Source organism: Lepidochelys kempii, chromosome 6, assembly GCF_965140265.1.
Source record: "Lepidochelys kempii isolate rLepKem1 chromosome 6, rLepKem1.hap2, whole genome shotgun sequence".
Classification (NCBI taxonomy): Eukaryota; Metazoa; Chordata; order Testudines; family Cheloniidae; genus Lepidochelys; species Lepidochelys kempii.
Window position 1 is genome coordinate 50,787,122 of NC_133261.1, and position 18,161 is coordinate 50,805,282.

At 37.6% G+C, this 18,161-nt stretch overlaps 1 protein-coding gene across 13 annotated transcripts in view; it reads left to right on the forward strand.

Annotated features, from left to right (window-relative positions):
• PPFIA1 (PTPRF interacting protein alpha 1) overlaps positions 1–18,161 on the forward strand; it is an 87,719-nt gene that overhangs the window by 53,040 nt on the left and 16,518 nt on the right. For 7 of the 13 annotated variants that reach the window (XR_012159381.1, XM_073347883.1, XM_073347881.1 and 4 more), the window contains 10 exons: positions 44–216; positions 893–986; positions 7,974–8,055; positions 8,174–8,374; positions 11,085–11,147; positions 11,639–11,665; positions 13,810–13,985; positions 14,070–14,167; positions 15,372–15,547; positions 16,166–16,234. Coding sequence is in view for 12 of the 13 variants with exons in the window: in XM_073347883.1 (XP_073203984.1) it covers positions 44–216; positions 893–986; positions 7,974–8,055; positions 8,174–8,374; positions 11,085–11,147; positions 11,639–11,665; positions 13,810–13,985; positions 14,070–14,167; positions 15,372–15,547; positions 16,166–16,234 (1,159 nt within the window). In the remaining variant the exon portion in view is untranslated. Of the gene's footprint in view, positions 1–43; positions 217–892; positions 987–7,973; positions 8,056–8,173; positions 8,375–11,084; positions 11,148–11,638; positions 11,666–13,809; positions 13,986–14,069; positions 14,168–15,371; positions 15,548–16,165; positions 16,235–18,161 lie in introns of those variants that run through there. The other 6 variants (XM_073347884.1, XM_073347873.1, XM_073347878.1 and 3 more) reach the window with 4 other exon arrangements.

The window sequence follows — 18,161 nt, forward strand, 5'->3', positions numbered from 1 at the left end:
TTGTGTGTATTCTTTTACAAACTAAAAAGTTTTTTCTTTAAAGTTCTACAGGTTCTCAAGATGGGCAAGTAAGCAACCCCAGTAGCAGTAATAGTAGCCAGGATTCCCTTCACAAAGCCCCTAAAAAGAAGGGGATCAAATCTTCCATAGGTCGCTTGTTTGGTAAGAGAGAAAAGGGTCGACCTGGACAAACCAGCAAAGAATCATTGGGACAAGGTTGGTTTGTTATCTTCTAACTTGTGTATTATCAACAGTATAAAAGAAAGGAAAGACTTAGGCTATATCTACACTTACTGGGGATTGATGCTGCTGCGGTGGATGCAACGGGGGTTGATTGAGCGCGTCTAGTGAAGACCTGCTAAATTGACCACAGAGCATTCTCCGGTTGACTCTAGTACTCCACTAGAGGAGTAAGATAAGTGGACGAGAGAGCATCTCCCGTTGACGCAGCGCGGCGTCATTCACTTAGTTGAAGTATCGTAACTTAGGTCGACTTGCTGCGATAGTGTAAACAAGGCCTTAGTCTCATGGTATACATTTTTAATGTGTTTTTCTAAGTAATGTTTGTTTTAGATTCTAGGTGCATGACACGTGGAGTGCGGAGAGAATAAAGATATTCTGAAATGCTTGTTCATGTCTCATATTCAAGTACTATATGCTTTAGTGTATCTCTGGGGGGGAAAAAGGGCTATCTTTTTTTTTAATTTCTTCTCATCTCATTAATAAAATGAGTTACCAACAGAAACATAATTGGACAATTACTGCTGATTAGTACATTAGAAAGTACTAATTACTTTGTTCAGGAATATGATAGTTATGCTGGTTTATACCAATAAATTCAAGGTAAAATACAAAAAATATGTCACTAAGTACCTTTCTTTATTCCTTGTAGTTGGCTTGGCAGAAACAGACAATTCTTCTCAAGATGCCTTAGGACTCAGCAAACTTGGGGGACAGGCAGAAAAAAATAGAAAACTACAGAAAAAGTAAGTTATCAAATATGTAATTTAGGGGAAATGAATAATTTGCGTTTAAAGGAAAAACTTCAAAGATTATGCCTGATGCAGTATCAAGCCTCATTAAGTTTTGCAGATTTATTTTTTACATACATCTCTAATATAGTGTGTTTAAAAATGAGTTGTGGTCTTGACAAACCTGATGTGATGGCATTCAGCACTGAAATCATTACGGTAATGATAAATGAATTTTGGAAAAGTAAAAATGGACTTAGTAAAAAGGTGTCTTGAAACAGAGATGGTCATTTTATATTCCTGTTCTTGAGGTTTGTTCCTTGTGTAAATTGCTGGCAAGAGTCCAACAAGTGTCTTATCTGCCAGCTGAGAGCCACATAGTGCAAGCCTCCCTTCTTGGAACATTAGGGATCCCTAGTGTGTCCAGCAGCTAGTTCTTTTTAACAGTTGACTATGAAGCAGTTTCCTTTTTTCATTTTGTCTGCTCACTAAATTTATTACTCAAGATTTTTCTGTTTCCTCTTGTCTTTTCTCATGGCTTTTGCCCCCCCCCCCCTTTTTTTTTTTTTTTTTTTTTGGTACATTAGTTTGCTGAACACTTACTTGCCAGTCTTTGGATATATCTACACTTTGAGCTCGATGTGTAATTTCCAGGGTAAGGAGACATACCTGTGCTAGCTCTGTTTGCATAGCATGCTAAAAATAGAAGTGGGAAGCGTGGCTGCCTTGAGTAGGATCTCCTCTGAGATCCTAGGTATGTATTGGGGAAGCTAGCCCATCCCACTCCTCTCGCCACCCTGGCTAAACTTCTGTCTCTAGATAATTTAGAGCTAACATAGTTATGTATTCTTGAGCTGGAGATTGCACATCCAGTTCGAAGTATAGATGTGCTCTTTTAAGTGACATGTTTTAAAGAGCAGTAATTTTTTGCCTGTTTCTGGAATCTTTCCAATAAGAATTAAGGTGCAAAAAAATTTCTGCTTTGTTTACCATTTAAAGATGTACTGCATTTTGTGGTGTTGCCAAATGAACCAGGCAGCAGAGAGGTAGCAAAGTCCATGAGTGCAGAAGGCAGATGAGAACTTTCATGGTGGTAATCTGTGACTTAATATTTAACTGGCAGAATAGAATACTATTGAAAACTTGAAGGTAGGCAGAATTAGGATTTCATTGGGTCCTTCCCACTCACCCTCTTAATAAGATACTAGTTGGCTGTCATTATGTTGTGCGTTATAAAAACAAGAACATATATTTTTTATACATCTATAGTATTACTGTTTTTAATCCACCCAACTATTGTTTTCCTCTGTGTCAGAAACTAAGCTGAATTGATTTAAGGTCAATTATGGATGTCTTGCTTCATCTTCGGGAAGATTAGGTAGTGAATGTGCAAGAAGCAAGCACATCAGAGTTTCCCTTTTAAATGAAAATGACTCCTAAAGTGCAGAAAATATGCTCTTAAATTCAGTAGCAAATAAAATAAATGTATGGTTAATTGCCAAGAAAATTGGCAACATTTTTATTTGAAAACTTCAATATTGGTAATCTATTTTGACTGTAATGACACAGTGAACTGTTGCTTCTAAAATTGCTGATACATGGAATCCCACCTTGTGATTAAATTCTGTTCTAAAGATTTTGATAGTTTATGGAGTTTTCAGATATTACCTCTACTTTCTTGAAAGAGTTCAGAGTAACAGCCGTGTTAGTCTGTATTCGCAAAAAGAAAAGGAGGACTTGTGGCACCTTAGAGACTAACCAATTTATTAGAGCATAAGCTTTCGTGAGCTCTGTGTATATATAAAGCCTGCTGCAGTTTCCACGATATGCATCTGAGGAAGTGAGCTGTAGCTCACGAAAGCTTATGCTCTAATAAATTGGTTAGTCTCTAAGGTGCCACAAGTCCTCCTTTTCTTTTTTCTTGAAAGAGAAATGTTAGCCTAGCTATATCACAGCAGCACCTATTACCATAGCTTTTTGTCTTTGCACTCCCCCTCCCCCCCCTTGGAAAATGTTCTTGAGTCTCAATGCCAGCTAAAAAATTCACATTTTGCAAAAATAAGACCCAGCAAAAACATTCACATGCAATTCTGGCTGGCTTCCACCAACTCAAAAGCTACTTCTTGCAGGTGAATAATAATCATTTTGCTTTGAAAATTAATATGCACTTGCTTCCTGGACTGCCTTTCAAAATTTTGTTACCATTGCTGGAAACTATATTCAGATCATTGGCCGTTCTCCATTTACTGAGTTATTTTGAAAATATTTACCCACATATGCAAGTATGTTACAAGCATAAACTAACTAATCCTTTAAACAACCCATGATATTTATCAGGTGTTACATATCAAGTTATAATTTACAAATGACAAATCATAATTGGAAATTGTGGCTTTCCCAAGATCAAAATATAGGATTTCATAAACTCTGATTCCCAGTCCTGTACACCCAGTCCTGTACACATATGTGCTTACTGATCAATATGATGGGGTTTACATAGTAAATTTCAAAATGCAAAGAGTATTACCGAAAAGGCATAGGTTGTCATAAAAGCCTTGTTATGCTGGTGGAAATATGTAGCAAAAATGTACATTTTCTTTAATTTTACTGTCCCACAGGACAGAGTGTAGGACTCTTCAACCTGTATGAGTTGGGGTCTAACATAGGGTTGCCAGTTGTCCAGTTTTCGATTGGAATGCCTGGTTGAAAAGGGATCCTGGCAGCTCTGGTCAGCAGTGCTGACTGGGCTGTTAAAAATCTGGTTAGCGAGGCTAAGGCAGATCCCTGGCTCTGCACAGCTCCCAGAAGTGGCCGGCATTTCCCTCCAGCTCGTAGGCGAATCTGTGGCCACGGGGGCTCCATGCGCTGGCTCCGCAGCTCCCATTTGCCATGGTTGCGGAGCTGCCTGGCTGCACCTCCACCTAAAAGCCGGAGGAAAATGCCAGTTAATTCTGGGAGCCGCCTGAGATAAGCGCCACTCAAAGCCCGCACCCCAGCCCTGAGCTCCTTTCCGTACCCAGACTCCCTCCCAGAGCCCGCACCTCCTCCCACACTCAGAATCCCTCTGCCCCAGGCCCCCCTTTGTACACCTCAAACCCCTCATCCTTGGCCCTGCATCAGAGCTCACACCCTCAGTTGGAGCTCCACCAACATCCCAACCCTCAGCCTGGAGCCCCCCCTTCACCCTGAACCCCTCATTTCTGGCTCCACCCTGAAGCACACACACCCAGCCCCACTCTCCTACACCCCAACCTCCTGCCCCAGCCCGGAGCCCCCCCATACCCTGCACCCCTCATTTCTGGTCCCAACCCAGAGCCCACACCCCTAGCCAGAGCTCTGACCACCTCCTGCACTCCAACCCTCTGCCCAACCTAGTGAAATTGAGTGAGTGAGGGTGGGGGAGAGCGAGAGAGGGAGGGAGGGGTGGGATGGAGAGAGCGGCGGGGCAGGGTCTCAGGGAAGGAGCAGGGGCAGGGCAAGGGTGTTCAGTTTTCTGCAGTCAGAAAGTTGGTAACCCTAATCTAGCATTCTTCACATCACAGTACTATACTTTTATCAGTGCATTCCAAAAACTTGCCAAAGTGCACTGAACACGGGAAGCACAAATACGTTAGAAATAACTAGAGAAGATCCATCGCCACCTCAGTGGGAGTAATCATAAACATGAAAAGGATAGTGTCAGAGCAAATTCTCAAGGCTAACTGCTCATTTTCAAAAACATGTACACAGTGAAGAGTATCTGAGTGACTCAGTAAGATTCCATACGCTATATTGCAAAACAATATTCTGGTAGCTTTTGTGAAAAGGATTAAGAATGTCACATTTCTCTGAAACCTAATGTAAAAAGTAACTGTAGCAGCAGTGACTAAAAAGCTACTTTGTGCTTATTTTATGTATCACTTCATAACTTTTTGTTTTGTTTCTGTATACACAATCTCAAACGTGTTTGCAACAGGCATTGTTACCATTTTATTTGAAGTCTCTATTAACAATCTTATGTTTAAAGAACTGAATTACAGTATTACATTATTTCATTCTGTTTGTTTCTAAATTTGTGTTACGAGTTCAGTTTAATTATAGTTTTACATTTTTCCTTCATTGTTTTATTTCCTTATTATTTACCATTTGATGTGGTAGTGCAAAATCAGGGTAAGTTTATATTTAATTTATTAGGATTGTTGTGGATGTGTGAGAAATTTGTCTGGAAACTTTCTTTGATTTTAATGATGTATTAGAAGCCCTAATTGTTCAGCAAATTAAATGCATGTTTTTACAAGAGGTGATGTTTCTATATTAGACAGTGAAATGTTCTGTTGAAGCATTTATAGTGAAAGCCTATTAACGGTATTTGTTAAGGCATTGACAAAAACAAAGCCGTTTATCTTACACTGCGTGCTCTGAATGTACATAATGTGAATTTCGGTACTTCATTTAAATGATAAAACTATACCACCTAACAATTTTAACTCTGTTTTGGAAAGCTGTTTAATAGTACTAAATTTTTCAGTGTTGCTGTAGCATTGCTGAGGTTGTCCATTTGCAGGGTAGACTATTGTGCTTTATTCCATGAGATAACTTCATGCTTTTTCTTGCTTAACCTACGTTGCTTTTAATTGTGTTGCATATGTCACCTCTCCATTCTGTGAATGACACCAGTCTTGTTACCCTTTTTAGCATCTTCACCACTACAGTGTTAATGCTTTTTCATACTGTACAAGTAATGAAATGATACAAGATTATTGGAAATTGATTCCTTGCATAGGAAATGGAATTTTGTCATTTCCTGGAATTTTTATTTTGACCTCACCCCCTAAAATTTGCAAACCCATATGTAAAATTGAGTGTACACAGGTGATGGGACGTGGGTCATGGATTATGTGGGAGTAGGGAACAGGATGTATCCCTTAACTGTTCAATTCCAGTTTAAAAAAAAAAAAAAAAGATATAGAATTTCTTAACAATGTAAATCGTTTTGGACTATTAGCTGGACTTCATTAAAACATAATTTTAGCCTTAACTTTTTTGTTTGTTGGTTTTGTTTGCAAATAATTATTTTAAATAATCCATTTTTAAAACCAAGATTTTATCACAAAATAAGAAAATAACCTGTCAGTTTTAGGTGTTCATTTTCTGGATAAGTACTTGTTTTTTGCTTGCAAGGTTATTCTCAACCTTATTACTATCGTCTAGTTGGGACTTCAGTTGAACATTAAATCATTCACCTACAAAAAACTATAAGAGAAACAATAAAATCAATGATCTGTCTGTTGATCGCCTACGACTGGCTAATTTCTCATAGTCTTGACACTTCAATATATATGAATAAAATGTAAGGCTTTTCTGTACCCTGACTGTAATTATTACGTTGCAGAGCCGTAGTTGTACTAAAGTACTTTTGTGGCTGTAGCATTCTAAGGCTTCTGAATTTTGACAATTCCTTAAGACAAGAATCATTCAATATTATAGGTCTAGAGATGTGGACATTGTTCACTTTTGATGAACACCTATTGACTTAAATGGAAAGAGATCATGCGTATGTAGCCAAGGATACAGTATCTTGTTACTGCATATATATTTTTAATAGAATACTGTACCAGAGATGGAGCTGGATTATTAAAGAAAGTTTTTGGTGACTGTTGTATTTAAAAAATTAGTGGAAATTAATTCGTGAGAATAACTGGTCCAAATTTATAAGCTGGATAAACAATGGGGAAGAAGAAAAAGCAAAATTGAAATATGTTACAAAATTCATCAAATTAGCTAGCTCTAACTTTGGCTGTTTAAAAATATACTGCCAATGCACAAAATCATGCTGTCAGTCTAAATTTATTTTTTGTTGAATTTTTCACTCTTACCTTTAATTAAATATAACATGCAAATACTGTTCCCATGGTATAAATGCCACATAATGCAAGTTCTCATTTGCCTGTTTACTTGGGTCTAATTGTGACAAAAGCAGGTTTTGACCACCATCTTTGGGACCTCTTCAACGGCCTTTGTAGTGTGTACAATAACTACATGTATGCTGTAATGCAAATAGTTGGGATTGTACTGTCCATACTCTAGCCTTAGTCTTTTTTCATTACAAGCAGGCAAATCCTGCTTAATGGTAGCTTAATGGACAAAACTGAACTTCAAAAGTCCTTACATAAATTCCATCTGGTGCAGAATGCCGTTCCTTAGGATGTCTGAATTTATTTCCTTGTTGTAGGTTTCAACAGTGTCGATTATGATTTCTTTAATTTAGAAGCCATTAGAGAGTCCCTGTCCAGTAATATTTTTAATGCTGTGTATGTGTATTAGAATCCAAAAAGCCAAACATAATTTTAGTCCAAGTTCTTTTTTTCAGATCTATGAGTGAGACTGTATAAGCTTTATCCTCCTTTGGGAGGATGAGGAGGTATAAATAAGTGGGGAAGAGAGAGGTTGGGGAGTATGTCAGATATTTTATAGAAAACAGAGTGAAACTTTTTCAATTAGTGTTTACAGAGGGTTCCTGTGACAAAGAAATATGTTGTAATAGTTGTAAAGTATATTTATTCACTGAATAATAGCAAATTTGCTACATAATCCGTAAGTGATGTCCGTTTTAACCAGTCTCTCACCAGCGTAGATTGATGGTTTTCAACCTTTTCTACCAGATCTCCTTGAAGTCCTCCTCCAAATTATATGGGACTCCCCTCTCACTTAGCAATATGGTAAGGGCAGGATGAACACAACCATTTGGCGCATGTTTGCAAACACCTGGCACAGAGCATTTTCTAGTTCCAAAAAAGCAAGACTTAGTATTTCTGCAGTACTGAAATTTTACCCTGATCATGCCATGCCGCATTTGCTATGGCCCTGTCCTCTTTTCAGGTATCTTTGTGTCTGTAAGATTGTTAAAGGAGAAAAGCTGGATGAAGGAAACAAAATACCAGTGTTAAATAAATGAAACGTAGAGTTAAATTACTATTTCAATATTACTTTCTCTTCATTTAATGACTGTTTCTATAATTTTAGACATGAATTGCTTGAGGAAGCTAGAAGGCAAGGTCTGCCTTTTGCACAATGGGATGGCCCTACTGTGGTGGTGTGGCTAGAAGTAAGTGATCCCATTTTAAAACATAGGGTACCTATACTTGTAGCATTTTTAGTAACTTGAAGATTTGAAGAAACATATATTTACATATATTACTGACATATTATTTTCTATTTGCCAGTTGTGGGTAGGGATGCCAGCATGGTATGTGGCTGCTTGCCGAGCAAATGTGAAAAGCGGGGCCATCATGTCTGCCTTGTCTGATACGGAAATACAGCGTGAAATTGGAATCAGTAATCCTCTGCACAGGTTGAAACTGAGGCTTGCCATTCAAGAGATCATGTCACTAACAAGTCCATCTGCCCCTCCTACATCAAGAACGGTAAGAAAAAAATTGGAAGTAACTTAAGCTAGTGGGAGGGAAATTACTTCTGAAACAGCATCAAACATTTTTTTCTCTGCTCTGTTAAATACAGAAATTTCTTCAGCAGATTCCAGAATTCTAATGTAAGAATATTCTGAGTGGGGAAATTTGAGTTTTTAAGAGAAATTTTCAGAAATGTACCTTAACTTGCTAAGGACCAAAGTTTAAAAAGAGGAGACTTTTAGTTTCCAAAAAACTAACGTGGAATAACTATCATATTAGCTTATAATAGCTCTTACTTTACTGCCAAAAAACATTAATATTATAAAGTGGACACTGTATGCTATTGAAGTTGAATGAAGATGTCTACTGATTTTTTTGTTTAGGGAAAGATTAGCGAGTTTTCATTTCAACATGACGGTCTATTTTAAATGAGGGAAATATTAAGAATAGGTATAATTTGCAGGTGTATATTGAATCATTTTTTGATTAAGGAATATAACATACATATATGTAACTGTTGTAAATTAAAGGAAGAGTTCATTTTAGAATTTGTAAAAGATTGAGTAAGTTGCTATCAGAGAGAAATTAATTCAGCCGAACGGGTGATAGGAATTCTGAGCAATGGCAGCATCTCAGTATTATTGATCGTTAAGTCTGCGAGTCGGTCATGGAGGTCATGAAATCCGTGACCCCCGTGACTTCTGCAGTGGCTGGTGCTGGCTTAGGGGCTGCCCGATGTGGGCAGCAACTGAGCCAGAAGCAGCAGTTTGGGTGTATGGGAGGGGGCTGGGGCAGGGAGGTGTGTGTGGGGAAGTGCACCCACCTCGGGGTGGGGGGCTCTCCGGCTCCCACTGACATTGCCCTACAGCTCCTAGGCAACAGAGGGACCGGGGGCCTCCGTGCTGCCCAAGCCTGCAGCTCCCATTAGCTGCAGTTCCCAGCCAATGGGAGCTGCAGCAGCCGGCGCTTGTGGTGGGAGCAGCATGCGGAGCTGGGTAGGGAGCCCCTGTCAATCCCCCCCCTTGGCCCTCCCCCACAGCAGCAGCAGGGGTCCCACTCCTGGGCCGCGCACTGCCCCCCATTTTAGTCCCAAGTATTTTTAGTGAAAGTTATGAACAGATCACAGGCCGTGAATTTTTGTTTACTGCGCGTGACCTGTCAATGACTTTACTAAAAATACCCGTGACTAAAACGTAGCCTTATTGATCATGAAGTGTGACTATTGCCATGAGAAACTGTCTGTGATTTTATTGGCTCCATGTGGGCATAGTGGTCCACCTGCACGTAGCCAGTGGCAGTATTGGGGCTTGTGATTGGCACATTCCATATATGCTCTGAATTTTGCTGGAGAACTGCCATGGTTTAAAAATATTTGAGTTACTTTTGCATAATTTAAAGTATTTCTATAATTGCATGAGACATTTCAGTAAAAGGAGAGGGTTGAATTGATATAATTGTATTCTGTCATGTACTGTTACTAAGAGGCGCACTGACTCCTCTTGGAAAATACTGGAAAAAATCCTGGGTAAAGGATATTCTGGTGATTTATTCTCATTCCCCTTTTTATGTTGCTAGAGATATTGTACAAAAACAAACTTCTTGTTGTTGATGATTATTTATTTGTTTTTAATCTGAAGTCAAAGAATTTTGACAGATCATTATGCCGTAATAGGCTAAATTCAGAAAGGAATAAGCAGCAGACAAAATATATTAATGTAAATGGTAGTAACTTTGGAGGAAAAAAAAGGAAAAATTCTCCAGAAAATAAATCCGTATAGTTAGTTTTAAATACTATGGCTTTTTAAGTACTATATTTTTTTCATACCTTTTCCATAAGTTAGCAATGTTTTGTAACGTAGAATGTCTTTCCTATTAGGGAATGGGTTCTTTTAGTTCTTCCTTACTTAGTGGGTTTATGCAGATGTGGAAAAATTTGTTCCAATAATAATAAAAAGTCATCTTTGTTTATATAACCAAAATCAGATTCTCAAATTATAATTATGCTAAATCTTACATAGGTCTCATCCTGCATTCATATTGCACCCAATGGTCTATTTACTTAAATGGTAGTTATGTGGATCTTTGGCTGCATGATCATTCTGACTACCATGTAGGAAAATATTTCTGGAAATATTTGAGGCTTGAACAGAGAGCAAGTGGCTATTGCAGAAACTGCTAATAAGTACTGGTAATAATTTTAGCAAAATGCATATGACGTTTAGTAGATTAGTATCACTTCTCATGAAAATAGTGACTTAAAAAAAATCAAGAATACTTTCAAGTGTGCAGAATTACAAAAATGTTTAATAAAATTAAAATTGCTGTTGTGTTAGAATGCTGTCCAGAAGTACATGTAACACACCAAAGGAAAATTTGTAGTTAAGAACAAATAATTTATAAAAGGGACATTATTAAAATGAGTATTTTAGAATTTTGTTCAACATTACAGTTCTTGTCATAGTTGATTTGTTAATCACATCAGTGTAAACTGTTTCACACACTTTGTAATTGTTAAATAATCTTTGAAAGGAGATGCCCCATGTCAGTGCACCTTTATGCTACATTATCATTTTAAATAAATTTGTACTTCAGACTTTAGAAACCATTGCTTTTGCCCATGCCTGCTCCTTATATGTACCTATTGCTTTTATATTCTGCAACCTTTCCTCTTTGTTACTGCTTTCTTTTCATTGGATGTGATTGGTTCACTGTGGGGTCATATTAGACCACGGGAAATGTCTGGGTAACACATGAAGAAATGGAAAATCTTACAGCCACGCCACAAACGGTTAGTTACAGCACTACACTTCTGTTCCTTTATAGTGCTTTTCCCACTTTTTGATTGCTTGAATCATGTGCCTTTTAGTCTTTCAAAGAATGAAAGTATTAAAAAAGCTCAAGTATTTGGATTATGGCTTCCTTTAGTTACTAACCCTATATGAAACTATAATTCACACTTTACTCTTTTTTTCCCCTTGGGGACAAAAAAAATCAACAGTGATTTTTATTGAAGGCAGACTAACTGTATTGTGTGTACAGCCAAATTAATTTATTTGCACATAAATTTCTTCTTTACAGAAAACCCAATCAGTACAAGCATTTTCCTATTTCCATTAAATTTTATATTATTTTTAAATGCATGGTGCTTGCATTCTTTAGATTTTTAGCATGCCATAAAGATACTGCATCTGCTTTACATCTTTAACTTTGCTCTTAATACTAAACTTATAAATACTAACATTTGTGTGTTCTTTTGCTTTTCTAACCACATAACATCAGGAAGATGAGGAGGGAAGCTGGGCTCAGGTTGGAGATTTTATGTAATTTATTATACAGTATATGTAAAGCAACACAATGCAATTAGAGCATGAATGATAATCTGTTTTCCTCTGAGAATGTTTTGATAATCTAAATTTGTAGATATTATTACTAACCTTATAAACTGGCAATGTGTTTCTCAGACTGTATTTTGTAGTTCACTCATTTTAAAATTTGTTAGCACATCATGAACAAATATGAAAAAACACATTTTGTTTAGAAGAAGTTACATCTGTCATAATACAGTGGGCACTGCACAAGTGTCTAAATAAAAATTTGTTTTTCTTTCCTCTTAATTTCCAAGGCTGTTTAACATAACAGGAATATTCAAAAGCCCTGCTTATTGTTTGTTACTTAAACGATTTGTCCTCTATGACATTATAACAAGTTAATGTGAAAGCTGTTCTTCCTTAAACTGTGGTCTGTGACTTTTTTGGGCTGAGCAGCAGAACAGATAAATGGTTAGAGAATTGGTTTAATACCAAATAACTCCTTATTGCATCTAAAGCCTGGAGTGCTGTGGAGATGCTGGCTCTGTGTCAGGCCAATGGTTCAAAGAAAATATCTGCCTTTATGGAAGACTCTACTACAATCTCACTATTACCATGATCACTGGCCAACTTCTATTATCATAGAGATGCTATGTCCAGGCACAGTGTGTTTTTTGTGTCACCAGTAGAGTCCTGCTTGCACAGTTGTTCAGCCTTAGAACTGTAGTAAATCCCATTTGTAGCCTTAACTAATGTGATGGAGTCTGTCCAGGTGTGTGTGTGTGTGAGAATATAATATTATATTATATAGAAAAAAGGATAAAAAGTAAAATAACAGAGAGCTTCTTTAACCCAATATCTTTGAACTGTACAACTTCGTTTCCTCTCTGGCCTCCAGCACAGTCCTGTTACGGAAAGTATAATTTCTTCTTAGAGTACTTGCTCATGTCAGTCCCATCCTAGGTGTGCACGCACACCATGTGCATAGTTGCTGGAGATTTTTTGCTTAGTGGTGTCCTTAGGGCTGGCCTTAGTGCCCCCTGGATGCACATGCACCGGTATAAGGGGCACCGCTGGATCTGCACCCTCTCAGTTCCTTCTTACCGCCAGTGACGGTTGCTTGGAACAGTCTTCTTGCTCTTGCAAGGCTTCCCTAACAGAGGTCTGTATCAAGCAGAACATTTTTCTGCCTGTCTTCTTTCTGAAGCCTCACAGCACTGCTCTGGAACAGAGGCTTCACACATTAGATGTCGGTGGCCTTCTATATCGAAGGGACTAAACTCTTACGCAAGACTACACAGCTTTTTGTAGCTGTGGTGGACAAGATGAAAAGACTAACAGTGTCTTCCCAAAGAATCTCATCCTGGATAAGCGCCTGCATCTGAGCAGGCGAAGATTCTGCCTCTAGCTATCATGACAGTTCATTCCACAAGAGCCCAGGCTTCAGCAGCATCATTCCTCATGCAGTTACCAATCTAGGACATCTGCAGGGCTGTGACATGGTCATCGGTTCATACCTTCCCGTCCCACTATGCCATCACCCAACAGGCCTGTTGCGATGCCAGTTTCGGGAGAGCGGTGTTGCAGTCGGCATGTCTGTAAACTCCAAGCCCACCTCCAAGGATACTGTTTGTGAGTCACCTAGCATGGAATTGACATAAGCAAGCACTCGAAGAAAAAACTATTACTAACCTTCTGTAACTGTTGTTCTTTGAGATCTGTTGTTCATGTCCATTCCATGAGACATGGTGTGTTCAATATCTCATCAAAGTTATGTTATATTGTTATGTGTCAAACTGATATATTGAAGGGGTCTGAATTTGAGCAACATCTAAAAAGTCATCAAAATTTGATAGAAAAATTAATGGAAATCTTACTTATTCTGAACGTTTTTATATTCCCTTTTTTTTAAAAAAGCATCCTTTTCCAATGAAAAGATTAAATGTAAAGTGGCAAACTTCAGCTCAACGCTTTCATTAGTGTATTTTTCCCCAAGTAAAAAGGACCAGTTAAAAAATGGAAGGCAAGGCAACTTTTAAAAATATTTTTTACTAATGTGAAGTTTAGGGAAATAAATTTAGTGTTTCTTTGCCTTTTGATATGAGAAAATCACACTGAATAATTCTTACTTTTTAAAAACAGACTCTAGCATACGGTGATATGAACCATGAGTGGATTGGCAATGAGTGGCTCCCCAGTTTGGGGCTCCCTCAATACCGCAGCTACTTCATGGAATGTCTAGTTGATGCTAGAATGCTAGATCACTTGACTAAGAAAGATCTCCGTGGACAACTTAAAATGGTTGACAGTTTTCACAGGTAAATAAATTTAAAGAAGTCTTCATCATACTCTTGATTAAGTATTCTAGCTTATCCCTAAATATGTTTTTATTTTCCCAACAGAAACAGTTTCCAGTGTGGTATTATGTGTTTGCGAAAATTAAATTATGACCGAAAAGAACTGGAAAGAAGAAGAGAAGAAAGCCAGAATGAAATAAAAGGTTAACTATTTCTGTCTTGGCTTCACCTTAGATTTTAAAATCTTCCCAGTAAGATGCCTCAAAATTGCATTACTTTAAAATTAAGTCAATTTCTTTAAATTGGAAAAGGATTATTTTATGGTGTCGTAAAAGTGCCATATGGAAGCGACCTATTAGTAGGGCCCTATGTAGTCTACAATTCTGTAGCTACAGAATATGCCACAGAACCCATTGTAGAACAATCGTGCTCTGAAATGAGCTTTCATTTAATTTTTTTTCTAACCCTTATTGTTCTGAAGAAAATTTTCCAAGTGTGAACCGAAGAAACTGTTTTATTTAAGAAGCATCTCTGAGATGACAGTTGTCCCCATTTTTTCAGTAACTCTGAAGCCTACTGTTGTGTGACAGTTTGTGAATATTAACCATTTGTTACTGTGTGGTGTTTGTTTGTTTTTTTTAAATTAAAAACATCCAGTTAATCTCTGGATACTGAAGAGGGGATGGAGGTAGTGTTGAAGCAGGAGTAGGAATTCAAGCCCGCACCTTACCTCCTGCATTCCCAGGAAAGATCAAGTGCAGTAGTAAACTATAGGGAAAATCATTGTTTTTAAAGAACTGTTTTTAAAGAACTGCTCTACAAGGATAGGAATGTCTAACCATTAAAGGGGTTTGTGGGATGGAAAGAGCTTCTGCACCCACATAAGTGCCAGGCTAAAGGTGCAGTCCATGCAGTCTAAGGAGCACAAGAACTGCTCCATCCATACTTTCTCACAGGCAGGGAGGAGGGTGGGTTATATGCCCCACTTCTTCACACCCACCCGTAAAGCAGGACAGCGTAAAATGCAGTAAATGATGTGGCAATGAGCACTGTCTCCCTTTGCTCTGTGGAGCACAGGAAGGAATTCTGTATTGTCAATAAAAACATCTGCTGCATATTGAAAATTTAGAGACCGCATAAAATGAATTGAATATCAAATTAAATAACCCAAATATTTTATACATATGGAAGTGACCTTATTTATATTGATACTTATTTAAAGCAGATTTCTTCCTCTAAACTCTCTGAGACTAGTTGGCTCCGTAATACCCCTTGCTGTGTGGCCTGTGCCTAAATGACACAACTGAGCCCTATGCCAATGCGATATAGAAGAAACAAGACTTGTAGTTATTTGTATAGACATTTTGTTATGCAGTTTTATGTAGCATATTTGTTTTTCCTCTTTAGATGTTCTTGTATGGAGCAATGACAGAATGATCCGCTGGGTACTGTCAATCGGTCTTAAAGAATATGCAAATAACCTTATAGAAAGTGGAGTTCATGGTGCACTTGTGGCCTTAGAGGAAACTTTTGATTTCAATGCATTCGCTCTATTATTACAAATACCTACTCAGAACACACAGGTAATAACTTCATGTCTGCTGATTTTTTTCCCTAGCCATTTTAATAAACCATATGGTCATACAATCTAATTTTATGTAAGCAAGTAATTGTTTTAGTCAACTGTAGAAATTTTAAAAATTGAATGTTATCTATAGTGTCTTCTACCATAGACCTGGAAACATATCACAATAAAACTTAAAATTTTCCATAATCTCTACCATGTGTTCTAATTTAATGTATTTGTGTTTAAACAGGTTTGTTTTCTCACAGCACATCTTCTCCTATAAATTGGCTTATCCTTTATTATCACTTATTTGTCTCTGTTAATACCCACAGTGTGCTAGGTGCTCTGTAAATACAAAGAAAAGGCGCTGTTTTCACTGTGAAGTCATTAATTTTGCATCTGATATCACGAATTTTCATGACACAGATATAAGATTGACTGCACTGAAATCCCCCTTTAAATGTGTGATTGCAACTTTGCAAGTACTAAATTAGTGCTGTATTACTGTGATAATAGCGTTGCCATATATTCATTTTATAATGTGTACATTGGAATATTTTTTTAAATGTACTATAGATGCTTGTGGCTTGTTAGCCTTTCAAGACTCACTTTAATGTTTTCATTTTTAATTTAGGGTCGTGCTGTTTTGGAGAGGGAATTTAATAACCTTCTTGTTATGGGCACTGACAGGAGATTTGATGAAGTGAGTTTTGATTTATTGGTCTGTTTTAATTTTCATTAAGAAGAAGCCTGATCTCTGATCAACCTATTAAAATGAAGGAATTTGAATTGGATAGTCTTTTAAACTATTACTATACAGAGAATGTTTTTTAAAAAGTGGAAGCCTTAACTTGAATTTTCTTACCTTTGTGAGTTACTGTACGTATTTTGTGTGTATAAGATCATATTTAGACAGAATTATTCTGAACGTCAAAGTGTGAGGTGTTCAGCAAATTCGTGTTGCCTATAACTTTAACCATAGTTAGTGCCAGAGATTGCCTTTTTGTCTAAATCTCTCTCTCTCCCTAAAATATAAGAAAGTAACAGACTACTGACACTCACTTAATAAGGCATAGTATATATAGGTGTTGTGTAAGCATGTAGCTCTGCCAACGTACCTAGCCTTAATCTACAGCAATACTTCTGTTCTAATTCTGGTCCACTCTTGAGCACACTACTAGTAGGCTGTTGGCTTTATAACTTGTAAAATGTAAACTAAAATAAAATTACCAAATTCTCGTATACTTTATATTCTTATCCAGCTTATGACCTGAATGCATTTTTAAAGCAAGAACATCTTAGTTCTGAAGCAATGTAGGTGCAAATAGGTGTTTATCATTGCTGCTTACTACTCAAATCTAAATCTTTACTGTATCATGATGCTGTAGTTATTTGTATTCGGAAGTGATGTTTATTTTCAGGTGCTTATAAAACATGGACATAGAGTAGAAGGTCCCAGTTGTTAAATGAAAAGTTAGAAGTGATACTGTAATATTATGGAAGCTGGAAAATAAAAACAGTAGCAATAAGGTGAAAGATAAGTTTTTTTATTCTTCAAGTGGCACCAGTGGGGGATTAAATATTTAAGAGCATGTGTTGATTTGAACTTCTGTGCTGCTGATGTAGCCAGATGTGCAGTGCAAAGTGCATCGTAGGCAGACTACAGATTTGTTGCCTGCTGAGGTGAAGAAAGAACAAGTGTACTTTTATGATGGAACTTACTGTCCAGTGACAGAACTTATAAAGTGGTCTTATGAGCATTTGAAACATCTCAGAGGAAGTGGATTTCCCCAGCACATATGTAGCAATGTTTATTTAGCACTCTTATCAAGAGAAATAGGATGTTGTTCCGATGACTTTCAGTGCAGAGATGCATGAAAATCACCAGAATGACCTTAGAGGTAGGAGGAAAAAGTTACTTGCTCAGTGAGAGAGAGCTAGTCCCAGGAAAGCTACATCTATTATTGCTCACTTTGGTTTTTGGTATTCTTTTCTAGTGCTGTTTTTAGCGGGTGGGACCCATCTGATTTTCATCTAAATAGTTCAGCATCATTCTGTGTTACATGAGCTGCTTTTTTCCAGTGCACAGTACTTTAGGTAGCTTATGACTTGCCATTTTTTTACTGGAGTGGATAGTGAGAGTGGGTGAAACTGGAACTGTCTGCCTTCTTTACAAAGAACAATTTAAAGCAGAACTTCCTTCTTCTGAAGGCTGCACCCCATGCCACTCCTTTTTCACAAGTCCACCCAATCAGCTGTTTGTTTTTTCCCCTCTTTTTAATGCCCAGTTATCCAATCTATATAGATCTTTTTTCCAAGAAATGTTTTTAAGCTGTTGCCTTTTCAGTTAGCAAGTGCATGTAAGCATGGCTTGGAGCCCATGCTATAAGGCAGTGCTTTTGTGAGATCAATTAAGTAGGATAGTATCTGTTCCATACTTTGGATATGAGACTAATGGAAAGCCTCCCAAGTGTTGCAGTAGTGGTAATGACAGTTCAATAAGTGGCACTTACTCTGTTTCAGTACTTAACTGTTGCCTCCACATAGTGCATGGGGGATTGGTGCTGGAGGTGCCCATTTTCCAGAAGAGAGTTAAGACCTAGAGTTTTTCCATTTGCAGTTATTAAAGA